Below are 21,230 nucleotides of genomic sequence, written 5' to 3' on the forward strand. Positions count from 1 at the left end.
ACCTAAAAAGCTATGCCCCCATATAGAGGAGAGAAACCGGATTGCAGGGAAGAATCAGCCATTCTTCCAGGCAAAGACAAGATCAGGCACCCTGCTTTATTCTTGATCAAAACAAACTCACATTCTAAGTGCACAGAAGGAAACGGAAGGGAAGCTCCGTGAACATAATAGACGCAAACGCGGGCGCGCACAGAGCTTTAGCCTCTGGTGACATTCCCTAGACCGCTAAGTAACTTTCACTTTCATCCAGAAAAAGGCACGCCACTCCTAGAGCAATCAGAAGCAGCCCTAATTGCTTCCCAACCTCAAGATCGGCTTTTTTCACTCCTGGGGTTCGCTGGACCTTCTCTTGCTGGCAAGGCAAGACTGCAGTATCTGTACAGCGACAGAACTCTTGCTTTCCCCCCCCCCCCCCCCCCGCCTTTGTGTTGAGGAAAAACAAAAAACTAGCATGACAAGCACACACTGTGATCATGAGTCGCCTGCCCCCAACTATGGTCGCAACAGCCTCCGCCCTCCAGCGAGTGAGGATGTCTGAGCCTCTTGCACATTAGCGGCAGGAAGTGGAGTCCCGAAGGGAGGCTGGGAATTTGAACGCCTTCCCATTTCAGCACTGGAGGGGAGGAAGCGCTGCTCAGCCCTCCGCGCGTGCACAGATGGCTACCGCTCCCTCCTGAGCGCTGTGTTCCCGGCTCCGATCCTCTCCTCCCTCCCTCCTCTCATCTCCCCGCCCCCACCCCCTCTGCCTCTCCTTGGAGGGAAAAGTCTGCGAGCTGGGAACTGTCTTGGAGAATTCAACAAAGGCAGGAGCCAAAGGGGAACAAACTTGAAAAAGAACTTGTTTTGTTCCTGTTAAGGAACCTGCAGGAAAACTCTACACCCACTGGTGTGTGTGTGTGTGTGTGTGTGTGTGTGTGTGTGTGTGTGTGTGTGTGTGTGTGTGTGTGTGTTCAAGCACTAGTAGTAGGTAGGCTACCCAGAGGAGGCACCAACAACTGTAAGGTCTCTGCTTTGATAAGGAAACTCTCAGCTGTTGAAAAAGTTAATCAGCAAAGAAGGGACGGACGGAGGGAGACCAGGGAACTCACCACTCCTGAATTTACACTGCGTTGTTTTCCGTCCAGATATTCCAATGGAGACAGCTGGAGAATCTGTATTTCAGGGAAAAGAAGTTTTCCGTGGAAGTTCATGACCCCCGCAGGTAAGCCTGAAAAGCCTTTTTCTTTTGAGAGTGTGTGGCATGCTATTTGTATATCAGTTTTGTGTTGTCATGATGTTTAATGTTTGTGACCAGTTTGGGGTGAGGGGAGCGGATGGTGAATGTAGAGCAGAGCAGAGTTCACATCAGACGGTAAGACGGTAAAGCTTGTGTTGATAAATGCAGTGTGTGTGTGTGTGTGTGTGTGTGTGTGTGTGTGTGTGTTTAGCAGTTCTGAGATAATTTCATCTGACTACATGTTGCTCTGTGTGTGTATTTGTGTGTGTGTGTGTGTGTGTGTGTGTGTGTGTTTAGCAATTCTGTGATATTTCACCTGGCTACATGTTGCTTTGTGTGTGTGTGTGTGTGTGTGTGTGTGTGTGTGTGTGTGTGTGAGAGAGAGAGAGAGAGAGAGAGAGAGAGAGAGAGAGAGAGAGAGAGAGAGAGAGAGAGAGAGAGAGAGGAGAGAGAGAGAGAGATGCTGGAGGAAGCATTGTGGTACTTTGGAACAACACTGAGTTATATGGGGGCAGTGCCCTTGTAACAGACAGGAGACCAAAGGCATCCTTGCTAGAGGTGCTGAGCCTATTTCAGGAAGGATGGTGGAAACTGAAAGGCATCTGTCACCAAAGTGGTTAGGCTCATTTATTTTGATCTGGGAGCTGTGATTTGGGGATGTTAGCATTGTGGGTGGATGTGAAATAAATGCAATTCTTTTTCCTTCCTCCTACATTGTACCCCCGAGAACACCAGCATTAAAAATCTGTGTTCCAAGTTGGATGCCAAACAATAGGGTCCCAGTTTGGAGTGCAGAGACCCCTGAAGGGAAGGAGTCTGGGCACCATCTACCCTCTGCTGGCAATCCTCTTTGTCTGCTGGCAACTCGAGAGTTACCAGCAGCCCATAGCCAGCAGCAGCATTCCCTACGCCATACCTGACACCTAAGAATAAATTGCTGTCTGTAGGTCCAGACCCATATTGATAAGAAGGTAGACCTGGGAAGACACTAAATAGATCAGATGTGCTCTAGGAGCCCAGGTGGGTTTCAGGTGCTGTTGATCCTCAGCACTGGACTTAGGAGGAAGTGCAGGCAAGCAACCTTGCCTTGCACAAGGCTTCGGAGCACACAGACAAGCAGCTGAGCCCTCCAGGGAGCTGGGGACTCAAGATGAGATATTGCCTCCAAGGAGAAGGCCGAGGTTTGTGCAGAGGCCTTCATGCCTGCCGCAGCTGATAACCCAGCTGTGCTGTGGACCTCCTTGTTATCTATGTGGAACAGCCTCCCTCCTGTAGGTAAGAGTTTATCTGTGCCCCTCAGTTACTATGAGATGAGCAACTAGAGAACAGAAGGTTCTAGACTTTCTGAGTCTCTGCATTTGGGTGCAAAGGGTGCTGCTATTAAGCAGAAGGATGGCTTGTTCGTTGGTTCTCAGGACCCTGGGATGCATTGCATGGTCTAAGCACCCTCCTCCACAGAGCACAGACCAAGGAGGGGCAGGTGGATGCCAAAAATAATAATCCAGCCAAGGAGAAATTCGCTGCTATTTTTCCAGGTGAACTTATGTCAGACTAAGATTCATAGACATATGAGAGAAAGGAAATCTAAGTGCAAACAGGGTGAAATGAATTCTACACCGTGGGTCATATACAGAAAGGGGATGCTTGGCAGAGCAAAAGTTAAATAAAAAGATGGACCACCTGTGGGCCTGAGCCCAGGGAATAGACAGTCTCCATGCCTGTGCTGTGCTTGTACCTGGGGTTAATCCTTCCACTGTGTCTGTCTGTGTGTGTGTCTGTGTGCATGTCTGTGTGTGTGTGGTACATACACATATGTATGTCCCTTCTGTGTCTGTGATCGCATTAGCGGTATGATTACTAAATTTTTCTCACTGTGCCAAGGTCTAGGGATACAGGAAAAAGTCTAACATCATTCACTACCACACAGTGGGCTTTTGGCTTATTTAGCAAAAGTGATCCATCTGACGCATATTTTGAGAACTTCTGTGTTCTGTGTAGACGTGGCTGGTTACAAAAGAAAAGCTGAGTTGGTATCCTCTTCCATTAGGAGCTATTAGCAGAGTCGGAGACACCAGCGACAGAAGCAATTGGTGGGATTTGCCAAGCATAGGCACTGTTCTGATACGGACACACATTTGCTCCCTGGGTCCTCACTATGACCTGGGAAATACACCGAGGTACAGGAATGGACTGTGGATAGCCAGTGTATGGTATAGGCTAGGTTTGAACCATAGAAGTCTGAGGCCAGAGCTCATGAACTCCAGTGCCACACTGTATGCCAGGCAGAGTGTACTGTGCCAAGTGGTAAAAACCAAAGTGCTGAATGATGTGGACACCAGAGGCCCAGCTACTCAGGTGGTGCTTCCTGAGGAGAGATCTGAGCTGAAACCTCAGGGGTGTGGACAACTGGCGCAGTGAGGCAGGCGAGGGTTTTCTGTGGACAGAGAAACCCAAAGGTGGCCGTCTGAGCTCAGAGCATGACCATCTTCCCTGAGGAAAAGCAGCCCCGAGTCCACCAGGACGGGACAAGGCTGCTTTCTGGGCGGAACGGGACAGATACAATCCTAGCCGTTCTTTCCCCGCGGTGCCTGCCGCCCCCGCCCGGGACGCAGGGTCTGTGGTAGATTTTACTCTTCTGTTTAGCCAGTTCTTGCCCCCTTTGTTTCCGTCATTATCTGGGGTTAGCAAATATGGATCCACTGGTAAGGGTTAGGTGAAGCACCAGGTGAGGTGGGGAGGGCCGAGCAGAGCGATGAGCAGAGGAGATAAGTTCCTAATGGGGCAGGAGGAAACCCCAAGAGTATCTGATGTAGATGTTCCCATGAAACTTGACTTCCCAGACCCGAGGAACCACCCAAGCCTTCCTTCCTCGTGTTACTGGAAAGCTGTGGTGCCTGGATTATTACAGCTCTCCCTACCTGTACAAACGTTCATTCCAAGTTACTTTCTCTGCCTCCTTAGGTTTCCTGGGGGCAGGGGATATTTTTCATTTACTCCCAGCCAAACTAGGAGTTCAGATGACAGCTACCGTGACTCCCCAGAGGTCTGTGGGGGACCCTCCTCACTCTTGCTATCCCGTATTCGGTTTCTCCCGACAGAGCTGCTTTACGCCCTGATATTTCTTTTCTCCCTTAACTTTTGTTTAAACCAAATTGTGTGTGTGTGGGGGGGGGGGGTTGCTACCCAACCTGTCTAGCATCAGGTTCCTAACCACCAGATTTGAATTTCCTCTTAAATGTGGGCACGAAGAAGCCTCCCTGTTACATCCTTAGCTTAAAGAGTAAGACAATAACAGCAGCTTTAAATTTTAAAGGAAAATAGGGTTGGGGGGGATGCTATTATTCATAAGTCCAGATGAGTCTATGTTTCTTCCAAATTAGATATTTTCTTTTTAAAATCATTGATATTTCTTCTGACACACAGATCAGGTGCTCTAGTTATACCCCAATCTGCTATCAGCCTCCCCCCCCCTTCTTCTACTTTGGTATGTATGATGTGTTGTGAGTGGGGACCACAGCACACACGTGGAGGTCAGAGGCCCTTACCTTCCATCTTGCTTGAGACAGGTCTTGTGTTCTTTGCTAGTCATGCCAGGCTAGCTGGCACAAAAGCTTTCCGGTCCATTGCCCTCCCTCTGCCTCCCGCCTCACCACAGGAGCACTGGGATCACAAATGCACACGCCATGCCTCCAACTTAATGGGACATCTGGGGGTCCAAACTCAAGTCCCCACACTTTGTGGGTTATAAGTGCTTTGGCCACTAAGCCATCTCCCCAGCCTCGCTCCACTCTCTCTGCCCTCCCTCCATCCCTCTCTCCCTCCCCCCTACAAATACTTTCATTTGTTCTCAGACTTTAAACTATTTTAAAATATCTAATTACATTTATTTGTGTGTATGTGCACAGGTATTATCTTTGTGCACATGTGTATATGCGTGTGTGTGTGTGTGTGTGTGTGTGTGTGTGTGTGTGTGTGTCTGTCTGTCTGTCTGTCTGTCTATGTGGCAGAAGTCAGAGGACAACTTGCAGGAGTCCTTTCTCTCCTTATATCGTGTGGTTCCAAAGGATCAAACTCAGGTTGTCAGGTTTGGCAACAAGTCACGTCTCTGGCCCTGTTCTCAGATTTAATCGATGTACCCTATAGAATATACTTCGCTGAGACTATGGCCCCATAAATCTTTCCTCCCCAACCCAGACACCATGAACATGTTGAGACTGGTGCTTCCCATTTTTACTTTTAAGCTCCACTTGCCTCTCTCTACTCCATATATTAAAACTCTAAGTGTGCTCACAGAGTTTACGGGAGTGGCTGACTCCTCTTTCTCTGCCTCTCCTGATTCTTAAGTACCTTTATGCTCTGGGAATGGATCTGTGCTGGATAACTAGACCTTTCAAGGAACATCTTTCGAGTCAGAGCAATGCTGGGAGTCCAACGATGTAGGAAGTATTCAGGCCTGTGGAGAGGAGGAAAGAATTCACCCATCTTCGCCATAGGCAGCAAAGCCTGGCTAATGAAGAGCAATGTCAGAGGCTTTTCCTGGCTCTGAGATTTGTCTTGGCTCCATGCCAGGAGCTGAAGATCAAAAAGGACCATCAAGTGACCTAGAGTGACCCATCGTGTCCTAGAGCTAAAACTCGAGGCGTCAGTTCCTGCACAGGGCATGGCCACGTGAATACTTCAGCGTATGTGTACCTGTAGACTTGTGTTACTGTGTCCTTCATGTCCCTGGGCTCTCACTTAAACAGAGCTGTTTGGTGCATGGCTCCTCCCCATCACTGAATGAAGACTGAATGAAGCTTGGGATTCTTGTTTTTCCAGGGCTTCGGTGACCAGGAGGACTTTTGGGCACAGTGGCATTGCTGTGCACACGTGGTATGCATGTCCCGCGTTAATCAAGTCCATTTGGGCGATGGCGATTAGCCAGCATCAGTTCTATCTGGACAGAAAGCAAAGTAAGGTAAGTGACCTTCCGCCGCCAGGCCGGGCGCTAACTGAGCCTCTGGGCAGCAGTTAGGGATGGGAATCTGATGGAGGGGAAGGAGGGCCTGCGTCCTTGGCCTGAGCCCCATCTGGGTAAGGGCTGGCCTCTTAGGGCTGCAGGTAAGAGGAATGCCAACAAATTCTTAAGGGGCCACGCTGGGTGCTGCTCCTCAGGGGCTCCAGCCCAGGCCCCACCAGAGGTGCCCAAGCCTCAGGTACAGTCACGTGAGGCCCTTGGGAGGCATTCTGAACATACTTTTGGGGGCTCTGGAGGCTCTCTTAGGAGTGAGCTCTCAAACTCTTACTGATGTTTAGACAGTGGTATATTGTTTTCTTGGTAGTGGGGCAGATAACCGTCCTCAGCTAATAGAGGCGACCAACCCAGCCCATTTAGGGAAATTGCTGTGAAAAGCCCTTCAGGCTTTTCCAACTGCCAACTCTGTTTTTAAAATGTAAAACTGGAAAAGTGAAAAGGAACACCAAACAAAACAGAAGCAGCACCAGCCCCATTTCCCTCAGGTAGACCTGGAGCCTGAGGCGTTGGGAAAGTGCCATCTCCAAGGCTGCTCCTCATCCACCCCCAGCTGGCCCAGACAGCCAGCTGTGCCTCCTGGTGGGTGGGAGAATGAGGTGCTCTCGGTTCACACACAGCTTATGGCAACACTCTGGCCTCCCTTCCTCCTCTTCCAGGGACCCCACAGGCCACTCCCACTCCAGGTATCACAGCCAGGCCCCTACAGGGGTAGATGGCTAAGTTTGTGTTAGGAGTCTACAGGCCTCAGGTGATGATGGGAACACTGAGCAATCCCAGCCGGGGCCCCTCCAGTGGCTTCCACCATCCACAGGAAGTTGCCCCCCTTGTGTGGGTTCTTAGGGGCTAATGGCATTTAAATGACTCGAGATGTACCCTCTTGGCTCCTTGTCCCTTTCTTGTGCCCTGCCCCCCACTGGAGGAGAAAGTGGGAGCTGGAAGTAAACTAAGCACAAGACAGTAAAAGGAAACTGACGGGAATGAAGCCACCCTCCTGCCTCAGTTCAGGCCCCAGGCAGGGTCTGTCCCATGTCACAGCCACTGTCTGCCTCGTAGAGTATTGAGTCTTTCTCTGAGTCTTCCTGACCGCTTGATTTGGGGGGTGACAGAGTCTGGTGTTCATGCGACTGGAAATCATGAGAGTATTCCACACTCCTTGAGTGATGATGGGCCTTGGCACAGGCCTTTGAAGCTTAATTAGATCAAAGGAAACAGGGCCACAGGGGTTTGACTCACGTGAGATGTTGAGACAGAGGGGGCTGGTGATCTGTTCTCCAGGGGAGGAGTTGGAGGTCAACACCCACAAACATTGATTTCATCCTGTGTTGCTTGCTGGTGGGTAGCAATGGTCGAAAGGTTGAACATTTTCCCCAAATCCCACTGCCAGTGACTCTTGAGGGCAGAACCCTACCCTACCCCCCCCACCCCCCACTCTATGACCAGAGTCTGCAATGGGAAGAGGAAGTTGCCATTTCACCCACTGGACAATGCAGTATCAGCGGCGGCGGCCCTCCTTCCCGGGCTGGTGTTTTTTGTAGTTTCCTGGGTATCTCAAGTAGCCTATTCTTGGGGTTCTTTGAAAAAAAAAAAAAGCTCACATTTGCCTATGAGAAGTCTTGTTCAGCGGACTTCCAGGGGGCCGAGGATTCAGTAAGTGAAGCTTGGGGGGAAATAATCACCAATCACTCTTTAGCAGGAACCATTATTTTAAAAAACAAACCGAGGGCTGGAGAGATGGCTCAGTGGTTAAGAGCACTGGCTGATCTCCCAGAGGACCCAGGTTCAATTCCCAGCACCCACATGGCAGCTCCTAACTGTCTATAACTCCAGTTCCAGAGGTCTGACATCCTCACACATACATGCAGGCAGCACACCAATGCACACAAATAAAAATAAATAAATAAATAAATAAATAAATAGTTTGAGAGAGAGAGAGAGAGAGAGAGAGAGAGAGAGAGAGAGAGAGAGAGAGAGAGAAACCCAGCTACGGGAGGTGGCAGGTGGCCCATACCTGTAATTCTAGCTCTTAAGTGGCAAATACAGGGAGATTGTTGCTTCAGGGCTAGCCTAATCTATATAGAGAGTTCCAGGCTAGCCAAGGCAACTTACTTAATGAGACTGCCTCAAAAAAAGAGAAAGAAAGAAAGAAAGAAAGAAAGAAAGAAAGAAAGAAAGAAAGAAAGAAAGAAAGAAAGAAAGAAAGAAAGAGAGAGAAAGAGAGAGAGAAAGAGAGAGAGAGAGAGAGAAAGAGAGAGAGAAAGAGAGAGAGAAAGAGAGAGAGAAAGAGAGAGAGAAAGAGAGAGAGAAAGAAAGAAAGAAAGAAAGAAAGAAAGAAAGAAAGAAAGAAAGAAAGAAAGAAAGAAAGAGAACAGAAAGAAGAGGCAAAAACCAAAGCCCAAAAGCAAGAGGAAGCTCTTAGCTGTCCTTCTTAGTAATTCTGAAGGACAAAAGGAAACAGCCAAATTCCCAAGGGGAATAGAATTTTACCCAGGGATCTTTACATGGCTGCAAATGTCCTGGAGGCCTAGATACATGTCAGGAAAAAAAAAAAAAAAGTTTGTCTTCTTGTGGTACTAGGAATTGAACCTGGGACATTATTCCTAAGCAAGTGTTCCACTGCTGAACTTGTCCTCAGACCTGGGATTAGGAGCCAATTCTTTAACATTACAGACAGGCGAAGACCAGGTTCCCCTGTTTGGATGTTGGACAACTATTTCCCAGCTCTGTGACCTTGGGTAGGCGTCTTATCACATGCCCTTTGCTTTCCCCAATTGGAGAACAGAAAAGGAACTTCCTGACCCAGATTTGTACTTGCTGAAATGACATGGTGTTTGTAAAACTGCTTTAGGAAATTTGTGTTTTATTAACATCGTGATTAAGTTAACACGTTCCCCTGTTCAATGCTGCATCACGTTCAAACTGTCTGAGAAGACCCCACTTTAAAGCTGAGCTGGTGAAATACTGAGTTGGAGTTACATTACAGCACAGTTCTTTTCTGGGATGTCATATGACCCATCTTTGGTGGGCAGCATGGACTCTGCAGTGATTGTCAACAGGCCTAGGATAGAAAGCTTCGCTTATTTCTGGACAGCCAGTGTGGGCTGGCATCCTGGCAGGGCTTCGCATTCTACTGTATGGGGCCATGCCAACCATTCCTTTCTCTGAAGTGCTCCCAGCCCAGTTCAGGCCTCCCAAGTGATGTTTATCAAGCCCAGAGAAACAAGTCCAGTCTAGCGGTTTGAGTCAGTGAGAGCAGGAGCCAAGACAGCTCATGGGCCTCCTCCCTGGCACCCAGAGTACCTCCTGGTCATTGTGCAAATCATTTAAGAAAGCCTCCCAGTGGTGGCGCACACCTTTAATCCCAGCACTCGGGAGGCAGAAGCAGGCAGATCTCTGAGTTCAAGGCCAGTCTGGTCTACAGAGTGAGTTCCAGGACAGGCAGAGCTACACAGAGAAACCCTGTATGAAAGAGAGAGAGAGAGAGAGAGAGAGAGAGAGAGAGAGAGAGAGAGAGAGAGAGAGAGAGAGAGAGAGAGAGAGAGAAAGAGAAAGAGAAAGAGAAAGAGAAAGGAGGAGGAGGAGGAAGAGGGAGAGAGGGAGGGAAGGAAGAAAGAGAAGTATCCCCTCTCTCCCTGTCCTCTCTCTCCCCATTTGCCCCCTCTCTTCCTCCCACTTCCTCTTCCTCCATCAGCTCCTCAAACATGTACACGAAGGAAAACTTGCACCATCACAAACAGAGCGGAGAGAAGCTGGTTCTCTGCAGTTCACTGAGTAGGAAGCTCTGCAGACATCCACTCTAACTGATCATTTATATCTGCTGTTACTAAAGTTCAGCAGTGCTGTCAAAAGGATTCAGTAACCTCTGCATCCTGGAGCCAAAGAGTGACTTTCAAACTTCAGGGGCAAGTACTGGAAAGCTCCCTTGTTTAGAGGAACTAATGGATGCTTTTCCTCTGACCTGAGAGTGGTGCTTTCTAGAGTTAGCCCCAATACAGACATCTTTCCTCCTTATTCTCTCCTTTTTTTCTCCTTTCTTTGTCCAATCTATTTATTCCTTCTAAAATCAACAGCATGATAGAGCAATTTAGGCTTGCTCCCAGAACATCCACACTGACACTGAGTGGTCATTTGGGATGTTTAGGGACTCCGGGGCTGCCCCAGAGACCTAACATTGCAAGAAGAGAATCTCCTGGGACTGTTCATTGTATTTTTTGCTGGTTCTCATCCCACAAGCAATCTGTTGGGTTATTGTGATAGGTCCATTCCAGAAAGTTCTTAAAGTTACCAGAATCTAGAGTCTATTAGAAAAAGGCTATCTGTTGTTCCTGCTTCTGTAGTTTGGTTTTCTGCCTCTGGGGTTGATGTCTAAGCAGGACGGGAGGGGGCTCCTTGGAGGACAGGTTTTCCATGTGATTAATGGAATCTTTACAAAGCCAAGTAGAGCCATCAATCTAACGTCATTCACAAATTACATCCAGGTCCTAAATTACACCCCACTCCTATTGCAGTGGCCTGGACATACAGTATTCACCGTGGTCCTCATCCCAACTCTGTGATCCCCATGTTACAAGCAGGCATCTGGGGATCAGAGAGGTCAAGGGTCAAAGTCTAACAGTGACTGATGAGGAGGAGCTCCAGGCCCTAGCCACTGTGTTATGTGGGTTCCATGAGTTGCTGCTCTGTAGCCATTTAAGTGTGGGCTTCTTCTATAAAAAAAGGCAGGACTTGGTCAAATGCAGTGTAGAAAGAGAGGAAGTAATGGATTGTGTGCACCCTGCTTGTCTGAAGGATAAAGCACAGCCAGATGGGTGCTGTAGATATGTAGGGTCCACATGAAACAGAAAGGCCTTCCTGTTTCCTGAGGCAGCCAAAGTCTGCCAGGCCTGGCAGCTGGCTTTGTTTATGAACACAGGGGCCCTAACCTGAGGAAACCGACCTGGTGCTGTACCTAAAGAAGAAAGAGGGGCTTGGAAAGGAGACCCAAGTCAAAGTTCCAATGGTAGAGGAGGAGAGGAGGAGGAAGACAGTTCACATCAGGTGAACAAAACAAAAGCAAAGGTCTCCGTGTTTCTTCTGGCTAGAGACGCTCATTTGTTAAGAGGAGGAAAGGACGCAGGGCCGGAAGTCACTGTCGTCCATCAGCACAGGCAACAACATCTGAGGCCAGAGGAAGGGCAAGGCCTGAAGGGTCCAAACAGCCTTTGTGGGACAAATAACAGCCCCTGGGCAAAGGAGGAGGCCTGTAAGTCAGGAAGAGGGGACCGTGGTGTGCAGGCCTCTCCAACGCTGTCAGCATCTGTCTGGAACCTTGTGGGTGTGGAAAGACTTCCTCTCCTGTAGCAGCCACCCACGGAGCTCACCCAACTCCACCACAGAGAGCCAGTGTGTGCTTAGAGTAACATTTGCTGTGTTTTCATGATGCTTATGAGAAAATTAAAGAATTGATTTAAAAACAATAGCAACAAATTGCAAAATGCCAAATAATGTCTATAGGAAGAAAATACAGCACATTTCCACATTACCAAAGGTGTCACTAATTAATGCAGGTAGCCTTACTGAAGAAGCGATTACTTTTAGAGATGGAATTGTAAACACAGAACAAAACCGTTCCGAGATTCTCCTCACCTCTGTAACTATAAGCCCAACGAGGTCAGTTGATCTCCACACAAAGTGGACTGGAGTTTGAACTCTGAAGCCTTGAACTTTGGAGCCTTCATAGATTTAGTCAATGAAAATTGAAGCAAATCTCCAGCTAGATGCTATTGGTGGGAACCGAGTATCCCAGAGGTTTCTGTCTGTGTATAGTCTTTGCAGATGTAGGATGCCAGTAATTCGTCATCTAAACTTTCCCTGGTCACACAGGTAATAACTGAAGATATTTAATAAGGTCTAAATGTATTGATAGTTCATGAATTTATTCCACAAATCTCATCTGTCATCCATAAAGCTAAAATTTTTTTCTCCTCTTTGTTTAAGCATAAAATAAATATCATCACAACTATGTATGTACAAGTGTGTGTGTGTGTGTGTGTGTGTGTGTGTGTGTGTGTGTGTGTGTGTGTGTGTGTGTTACTAGGGGTTGAACCCAGGATCTTGTACATACCAGAGAAGTGATCTACCATTGAGCTATACCTACTTATTCTACTTTTTATGTTAACAATGGATCCCTCAAGTGGGCGGCAGTGGTGCATGCCTTTAATCCCAGCACTCAGGAGGCAGAACCAGGTGGATCTCTGTGAGCTGGAAGCCAGCCTGGTCTACAGAGCGAGATCCAGGACAGGAACCAAAACTATACAGAGAAACCCTGTCTTGAAAAACCAAATTAAAAAAAAAATGGGTCCCTCACTAAATTGTTCAAGCTGGCTTTGAACTTCCTCTTTGGCCCAGGCAGTCTCTGTCAAGCAGAGAAGAAAGGAGAGGAGGGGAGGGATTAGAGAGAGCGAAGGGGATGTCCTACACACAGCTTGTCTCTTTCAACTCCAGCTCACCCTTCTGTGGTCGGTAGTTACTTCCCTGGTTTATATTTGGGAATAAGACACAATAAGATGAAATACTTTTCCCAGAATATAGACTGCAAAGATCACACTCTTTGCACTCTGTTTTTTGTTTTGTTTTTTAAGCTGAGGATTGAACCCAGGGCCTTGTGCTTGCTAGGCAAGCACTCTACCACTGACTAAATCCCCAACCCTGCACTCTGCTTTATAGCCTGTGGAATCCTGGGCTGTGAGTTCCGGTTTGTGTAGCTTATGAGCCACCTGACTTCAGGACTCCAAGTAGGCAAGTGTTTTCTGTTCCCTCTTTAACCTGTACGCCTTTCCTTTCCAGTCCAAGATCCACGCAGCACGAAGTCTGAGTGAGATCGCCATTGACCTCACAGAAACAGGGACGCTGAAGACCTCGAAGCTGGCCAACATGGGGAGCAAAGGGAAGATCATCAGCGGCAGCAGCGGGAGCCTGCTGTCCTCAGGTAGGGGACACCTTCCACAGAACGGCTTCCACCCAGGGAGGTAGGGGACACCATCCCATGCTGTCCAGATGCTGGCTTTAGTTCCCAGACCAAGCTTTGGAGACAAATGTGGGTTTAAGAAGTTTCCCAAGATACCCAAAGGGGCAGAGGGAGATGACCGTCACTTCACAGTATGAGGCAAATTGTCCGAGTTTCTGCAGGTACCTCACAGGGATTTTTAGAATGCTGACCGGTGTCATCAGTAACTATCATCAGAAACGTCAGCTCCAAAGGCAGAGAGTGGGGTTTGCTTGTGTGTTCTTAAGAGGGGGGCTGTCCTGGGGAAGGAGAGGTCAGGGTCAAGCTGCTATATTCTGCTTCCAAGGAGACATCTGAGGCTTTAAAAGGTAAATGAGACAAAGAGAGACTTGCTGTCACAAGAGATGGCTGAATGAGTACCCTTTGTCGCCACCCAGTTCTACTGTCTATCTCTGTGAGCATCAGGCAGGTTGTTTTACCATTAAAGATTAGGAGGGCCAAATCAAAATTATTTTGGCTTCAAGAGTGGAGATCAAGGACCTAGTTCATTGGTAGAGTGTTTGCTTAGCTCCCACAAGGCTCTGGGTTCAACCCCTAGCCCCTGAATTAATTAGAGTGGGAATGCCATTTGCTCAAAGGACAAGAAGAGGCATGGGTTAAGGGCGGGCTGAGGGAGAAAAAGACAGCCATTGTTCAGAAATATGAGCCACGTGTGACTAGTCAATGCCTCTTCCAAAGCTGCGTGTTTAAACGCCTGATTAATTTAGGTGGCTGTTCGCTTGCTTCCTGTCGCTGTGATAAACATCAGGACCAAAAACAACTTAGGGGGCAAAAGTGTTTATTTCATCTTACACTTCCAGCTGTCAGTCCATCACTGAGGGAAGTCAGAGCAAAAACTCAAGGCAGTCATTGAAAGAAACCACAAAGAAACACCGCTTACTGGCTTGCTCTCCCAGGCTCTTATTCAACCAGCTTTCTTATGCAGCCCAGGCCCACCTGCCTAGGGATGATACCACCCACAGTGGAGTGAGCTCTCCCACATCAGCCATCTGTCAAGACCATCTCACCAGACATGACCACAGGCCAATCTGACCTGGGCAGTCCTGTGCTTGAGACTCAGACAGATGACTCTGGGCTATGTCAAGATGATAGATAAAGCTAACTAGGACAGGAGCCGTGTCACCTTGCCTCTGAGCTAGGAAAAGAAAAGATGTCTCTACCTCCTGTCTGTGTCTAGGGCCAGTGCTATAACTACATACAGTGACTGCAAACAAGGGTAACAACCAAAAACGGAAAGACAGAAGAAAAAGACGAGCTAACGTGTGTTAGCTTCTGGGCTGGTGGTGTCCGCTCATAGGCAGAAGTTCAAACCGAAAGAGCTAAGGAGAGGAGTATGTACACTGGGCCTGGAGTGAGAAGTGGGTTTGCTATGGGGCTGATAGAGTGTGAACTCAGGTCTCATGTTGGACAGGCTATGGCCCTACTTCTCAGAGACCTAGTAATACATTCACACGCTTGTGAGCTCTATATAATATGCTGTATATTGCTTGTCTTAAATGAACTATCAACACTATATAAGCTTCGGGCTCATAAAAGCTGGGTCTGTCTCTGCCATACCTCCATAGGGTTGACTTTAACTCTAACTCTGCCCCTGCCTAGAATTCTTCAAAGCTGTTTCATACAAAAGGTATGCCAAATGGTCGTGACTTCTGAGGCTTAGAAGTTTGCAAATAAAACTGTAGAAAAAGTCTTTTTATATCAAGATAAGACCATTCAAAACCTAAACATCTATCCAGGGCTATAGCCCCTGCCAGCCTCCCACTGAATGGGCAGAGCAGAGCCAAAGGCAACACCATGTTTGTCTCTTAGATACAGCATGCAATGGTTTTCCTAATTCCTGTGAAATGGTCTCAGATAAGAGCCTGGATCTATCCTACCTGCCTCCTTCTCTAGTTCCTGAGAATCGAGCCTTGCTCCACTCTGGATTCTTCCAGCTCAGGGTTGTAGGAGTGCAATGCGACCATTGTTTTTCTCCTCATCCCACAAGAGTCTGTAAGTCTGCATGAGCCCAGGAATGAGTTTATGTTTCTACCAAGTTCCTAGATCACTCTGAGGCTGCTGGTCCAGGGACTGTGTTTTGAAGGCCACTCTTGTTGCTAAGAAGAGACTGAAGTGGTCACGTGGCTTAAGATAATGACACCCAGGCTTCTCCACTTTCAGCCTATGACCTGGTCCATCTTCCTGGGCCCCTCATATCTCTAAGGCAACCTCTAAGGGCATCGAGGCAGATGCCTATCAGCAGTTGTAGATGAAGTTTCTAAGGTGAGACTGACCCCACATAACCATCAGGAATGGCATTTAAGCATCTTTAAAACCAGAATGCAACTCATTTCTATACTGTCATCAGATTGGCATTAATCACCAATCCAAGGGCTAAAACATAAATCTCAAGAAAATCTTCCTGCTGAATCCATGCCTATGTGTAATGTGCAAGCATCGTCCTCTTGGGTGAGATGCTTAGGAACTGATAAATGCAGCTGAGGCCACTTATGGCTCATACTAGTCCCTAGCTTCAGCCACTCAGCTCTTCTGACGTTGCTAAGCAAGAAGAAACATGGAACACAGAGAGAGCCACATGAGGAGACCAAGGAACACATCAACCTCTCCCAGGCCATACAAGTTTGAGCCTGAAAAATGTTTGTGAATGCCAGCTGAGGTTCCTTGGGGATCCCCCACGCCCACCCTCATGACTTAGGAAAACAGCCGGACAATGGAGGGAGGGACCAGAACAGGATGCATGCCATCAGCACACAAAGGGAATTTCTAGGATATATGGATCTGGTCCTCCCTCCCATGGAGGTCGCTGCCTGCTGCCTCTCATGATTGCTCTGGGAAGAGGCAGCTCTCACCTGGGGAAGGCCATTGGTAGCCCTACCTATGATGGGCCAAGTTAGTATCCCACTGTGGAGGAATTTAGCCCCTGGTCTAAAAACCAGGGCAGCTGGCTAGTCTCCTTCCTTTTTCTTTCTGTCCTCTTGTCTGTAACATGTTCTCACATGCTTGCTGTTACAGGACAGCTCTGTCTTATTGTGAACACTTCCCAGACCTTCCACGCTAATGTTCATTCACAGAGGAGACAACGCAGCATCCACTTGCATAAACTGTTGCCCCCCCCCCACCCTCCTTAGTATGTGGTGTCTAATAAGTGTTCCTTAAAAGCATACTGAGAACCTAGTTAGCAAAAGAAAATTCCTACTCCATTGTCCAGCATCCAATAGCTAGCTACTCAGGAAAGTATCAATAAGAAGTTTTAGAGACTAGCAGAAAGACCTGCTGTGTGTGGTAAGAACCTTCATGTTTCTGGAACGTGCGGTGTCTCTGGCCTCACAAAGAGTTCTCCTGAGAATCCCCAAACCTCTAAGGAAAAAGTGATCCCACATTGATCATTAGGAATGACATCCAAGCATCTTTAAAACTAGACGGAACATCTCTATGCTGCTGTCAGGCTGACGTTCTTTGTCACCCTGGTGTTAGACCTTTTGAGGTCACTTGCATTGGCCCCTCAGCCCTTTCCAATATTGTCCCTGGGGCAATGGTGGCCACCTCTTATTGTTTCTACTCATTGACTTCTACACTTCCCAGTGCCGCAACATCATGCATAACCAAACCACATAACAATGCTGTCCTATTTCCGTAATATAAACATTCATTTTGACTCCTAAGAGATGCTAGCTTATGCTTTGATTTTGATCATTTGGGTCCGCTGTTGGGCACAGCCCTCCCCACGCACCAACGCCGGGCGCGGCCAAAGAAGTCGGTGCTGCCCAGGTTTGTTTATACTGGACTGTGGAACCTTGAGTGCAGCAAAAACCTCCTCTGCTGAATGGATGTTTCTGAACTCAACTGTGCAGGGCTGGCCGGAGCCAAAACTAGGGAAGGGGGTAATATACAGAGCATTTAAAAACACATAGGCCTCTCTGAAAAGAGTTTGAATATTGTATATCGATACAAAATAAAATAGTTCCAAGCTATTAGTAACTTTAAAGGAAGTTTTCCTACTTAAGGATGTAGGAAATTGCCTTTAAAATTGCCGGGAAGTCCGGTTCTTGGTATCCGAGGCCTCTAACGCTAAAGAAATGAAGGAATGCCATCGTTATCCATTACAAAAATTGGAAGTCCGTGCCCACCGATGCCCTGAGTCATTAGCATGAGCCGGGCAGGAGGGGTGGTGACTAGCATTTCCAAATGAAAAGCGCACATGGTTCTGTGATGAAGTTCAGGGTCAAGACATTTTACCCAGGAGAATGCTGTAGGCTTATATCCTGGTGGAGACCCACAAGGTGATGTCCATCCTATCCAAGTCAGAGCTACAGGTCTGTGTCGGTCAAAATCTACACGTGTAAGGCTTCAGGAAATCTGCTGATGGATCACCGGAAAGGGAGAGAATAAGCAGGACACTTAGTCACAGTGGCCCTTATCAGCCTAGGTATTTCCTCCAAATTTGGAGAGAGCTTTGGCCATGGTGTTTTGTTCACTTGGGCTTCGAGTAACAAGTTGTTAAGATGCTCAGCACAGTTTGAGAGAACAGCCATAAATTCAAACCATCCGTTCAGCCGAGCTGTTTGTAAAGCTTGTACTTTCTCTCCCCCCAGCCTTTCTACATGAGCTGGGGTACAGCCCAGTGGACAGAACACTTGCCTAAGCCCTCAGTTTAATCCCCAGCACCGCACAAGAAAGAAAAACAGAAGGCCCATCCCAGATCTTCTGCAGGCTCTGCAAGGGTTTCTTCCCCTTCCCTTCCCCCATTCCTTGAAATGTTAGAAGAACAGGGATGGGGGGGGGGAGGCGGAGGAGGCATAACAAAACAAAAACAACCAACAACTATTCTTGTGTCATTGTAGCTGAAGACACACGGCCTTTGCTTTGCTTGTCTGGAAGTGAGAGTCTAAGATTGGTGTCAGCATTGTTTGGGGGATCTGTCTTCACACAGCAGTCCGGACTTCAGTGGAAGCGTAGGCGCAGTTGGGATGATTTCGCTCTCAGGCTATTTACAACAAATGGCACAAGCCCACTTAGGAAATACCCAGAATTCTGCAGGGCCCCACGACTTACTGTATTAGCCACTCAAACCAATATATTCTCTCTCTCTCTCTCTCTCTCTCTCTCTCTCTCTCTCTCCCCCTCTCCCCCTTTCTCTCTCTCTCTCTCTCCCTCCTACCCCCCCCTGTGTGTGTGTGTGTGTGTGTGTGTGTGTGTGTGTGTGTGTGTGTGTGTGTATTTGATGGGGAGAGGGGAGAGAGGGACTTGATATTCCTTCTTAAATGGAAATACAAGACACTGATTTTTTTTTTTTTTTGAAATAGAATAAAGGGGCCTGAAGTATCCCTTTACCAGCAAACGAAATAGTATAATGAGTGAATGGATAAGACTTTGGCTGTGTGGTTAATTCGGTGGCAGCCGAGTCTTCTTCCACTTGATCCAGCAGGAGCATGACAACTATGATGACGGATCTGAGGTTTTAAACGTACAGCCACACCCAGACCTGCATTCTGCTGTCATGCCACAGCTCTGACACTTTTCATTCTAGGAAAAACATGTTGTGCTCAACCCTGACCCTGGCCTTCATCATTAAACAATTCCCACATTCTCCTTCTCTGAATGCAACCACTTCCTTCCATTGTAAGGACGTTTATTAATAACCAGTGTAAAAATGACAATACCAACGATTGGACATCTCTCCCCACGGAGAGGCGCCTACCAGCCGTGTGCTTATAGCTGTGTCCAGCTCACACCGCGTGACTCTGCGCGGGTATAAATCATGCAGTGTTTCTTGTTTAGGGTTTTTCTTTTTGTCTCTTTGGTCAGTCTCCTTCCAGGATCTTTCTCTGGCCTGGTAGAGTTTTCTATCAGCTACGTGGTGCCTCTCCTTTTAGGTCCAAGATGAACTGCATTCCAGAGGCCTTAAATTTGGTCATAACCTCGGCTCTGCTGTTGGGCACAACCTCCCAGGCACTGCCAAAGAGGTTGTTTATGCTGGACTGTGAAACTGGGCAGGCTGCAAAAGCACTGTCTGCAGAATGGATGTTTCTGGACTCAACTGAGCAGGTCTGGCCTGAGAGGAAAAAAGTGGTGGCCCCTTCCGCTTCTATTTGGTAGAAGGTGGGGGTGACAAAGTCACTTTGGGGGCTATATTTTGTGTCCTTGGGTGTTACTGGTAAAGGTATACTTTCCTGTTAAAAAGAGCTTAGACTGACACCATATAGTCTTAGAGAACAGTTTTCGGTGGTAAGGTTTTAAACATTGGAAGAGAGAGCTCCCTGCGACCTCCCAGACACATCACTCTGTTTCTGCTTAGCCAAACTCTGTGTTCAACGTCCCCATCTTTGCTGAGAGCACAGAATAAGGATCATTGAGATTTGCAATTAATCTCCAAACCTCCATATTACAATAGACCAACAGCCCTGGAACCAGCAAGATCAGTTCCCTGGCTTCCTGAACTGAGGAATGGAAATCATATGCATTCCTCACAAGCTATGGTTTCAATTAGATATTTTACCAGATGCATTAACTTTTAAATACTGACTGTCTCTCTGTTTGCCTCCTTCCCTTCTTCTTGCCCCAGAGCATGCCCCCTTTTAAATGGCATTTATAGTCTTCCTTTTTGGCAAAAAGTGCCACTGAATCTCCCCAGAGAGCAAAGCCATCCCAAAGACTCCTGGTTGCTTTTTAAAGAACTTCAATCTCACTTCTCTCCGAATTAAACTATTCCAAATCTCCAAGGCTGATGAAAAGTTCTCTGAGCATCCATGGTTCATGTTGGGAAGGACAGTGAATTCAGAGATGGTCCATTGAGATAACACGTTGGTCCTCCCATCTCCCATGTGGCATTATTCCATAGGGTCTCCTAGGACATCTTTGATGCAAGGAATTCATCCTTGAGGATTTGTCTTGGGAAATAAATATCTCTTTATCATAAAGGGGAGCCTAACCCTTTTCCCCATATTTATTTCTGGGTATCTGCCAAAACTTTTTCTCACAGCTTCTACAGATCTGCTGGGACTTGGCTGTCTTCATTTTTTTTTTTTTTTAAACTCTTCATTTTCCCCCTCAAAGGCCAAAACAGACAGTCATTTCCTTTCCTTGCTTTTACAACAGCAGATTTCTTAAGCGGGGAGTACTATTTGTGTTAAATTTCCCCTCCTTCCAAAGAGGAAAGCACCCCTTCCGCCTTCTGGATTCAAGGGGGGCCGGTCATCAGCATTTGTGTGTGAAAACAGATGCACAGGTCCCTGTGTATCCTCAGCAGGATGCGAACTCATATCCGGTGCCGACTGGCTTGGGATCTTTGGAATGACTGCAACAAATTCTCCATCACAGCTTAGTGAGGCGATCCTTCCATATGCTCATCAGAGAGCTGCGGCTTGCTCCGCTGCCGTTCCACATGTGGTCTTTCCATACACAGCTGCCACCAGTCTGAAAAGTGGAAATCAGTCCCAAGTCCACAGTAATGTCTGTGATGTCAACTGGCTTCCTCCAAAGATCCCCAAGTACCCACTGAAAGTGACTTTCTTTGAGCAACAGTTTTCATCTAGCCATATCTGTACAAGCCATATCTTCCTGGGGCTGGGGGATGTCGCTCACTTGCTGGAGCTCTTCACTAGCACACTTAAAGCCCTAAATTCAACCCCAGCACCATATAAACCAAGTGTGGTGACCTTCACCTCTTTAATGCCAGGACTCAGGAGACAGAGGCAGGAGGATCAAGGTCATAGTCATAAATATGGAGTCCGAGGCTAGCTTGAGCTAGAGACCCTGTCTCCAAATGTATTTACATAAACAATATATGTCGTCTTCTCTTTGTCCCACCAGTCACCTCGTTCACTCAAATCCTTCGGGTTAGGAGTGAAATGAGATCATAAACAGTTAAAGTGCTGTATTTCACTCTTCTCTCATCCAAGTCGAGACTTGCTAAGCACTAAGATTTGCTAAAGAGCTTACCTGACAGTTGGTTTTCTCAG

At 47.5% G+C, this 21,230-nt stretch overlaps 1 protein-coding gene across 16 annotated transcripts in view; it reads left to right on the top strand.

Annotated features, from left to right (window-relative positions):
- Window positions 1-21,230, top strand: part of Frmd4a (FERM domain containing 4A) — a 749,198-nt gene that overhangs the window by 696,871 nt on the left and 31,097 nt on the right. For 15 of the 16 annotated variants that reach the window (XM_076572733.1, XM_076572735.1, XM_076572742.1 and 12 more), the window contains 3 exons: window positions 1,125-1,201; window positions 6,035-6,173; window positions 13,053-13,194. In XM_076572733.1, coding sequence (XP_076428848.1) covers window positions 1,125-1,201; window positions 6,035-6,173; window positions 13,053-13,194 — 358 coding nt within the window. Of the gene's footprint in view, window positions 1-746; window positions 887-1,124; window positions 1,202-6,034; window positions 6,174-13,052; window positions 13,195-21,230 lie in introns of those variants that run through there. The other variant, XM_076572744.1, reaches the window with a different exon arrangement.

The sequence above is a fragment of the Peromyscus maniculatus genome, chromosome 5 (assembly GCF_049852395.1).
Source record: "Peromyscus maniculatus bairdii isolate BWxNUB_F1_BW_parent chromosome 5, HU_Pman_BW_mat_3.1, whole genome shotgun sequence".
Taxonomy (NCBI): domain Eukaryota; kingdom Metazoa; phylum Chordata; class Mammalia; order Rodentia; family Cricetidae; genus Peromyscus; species Peromyscus maniculatus.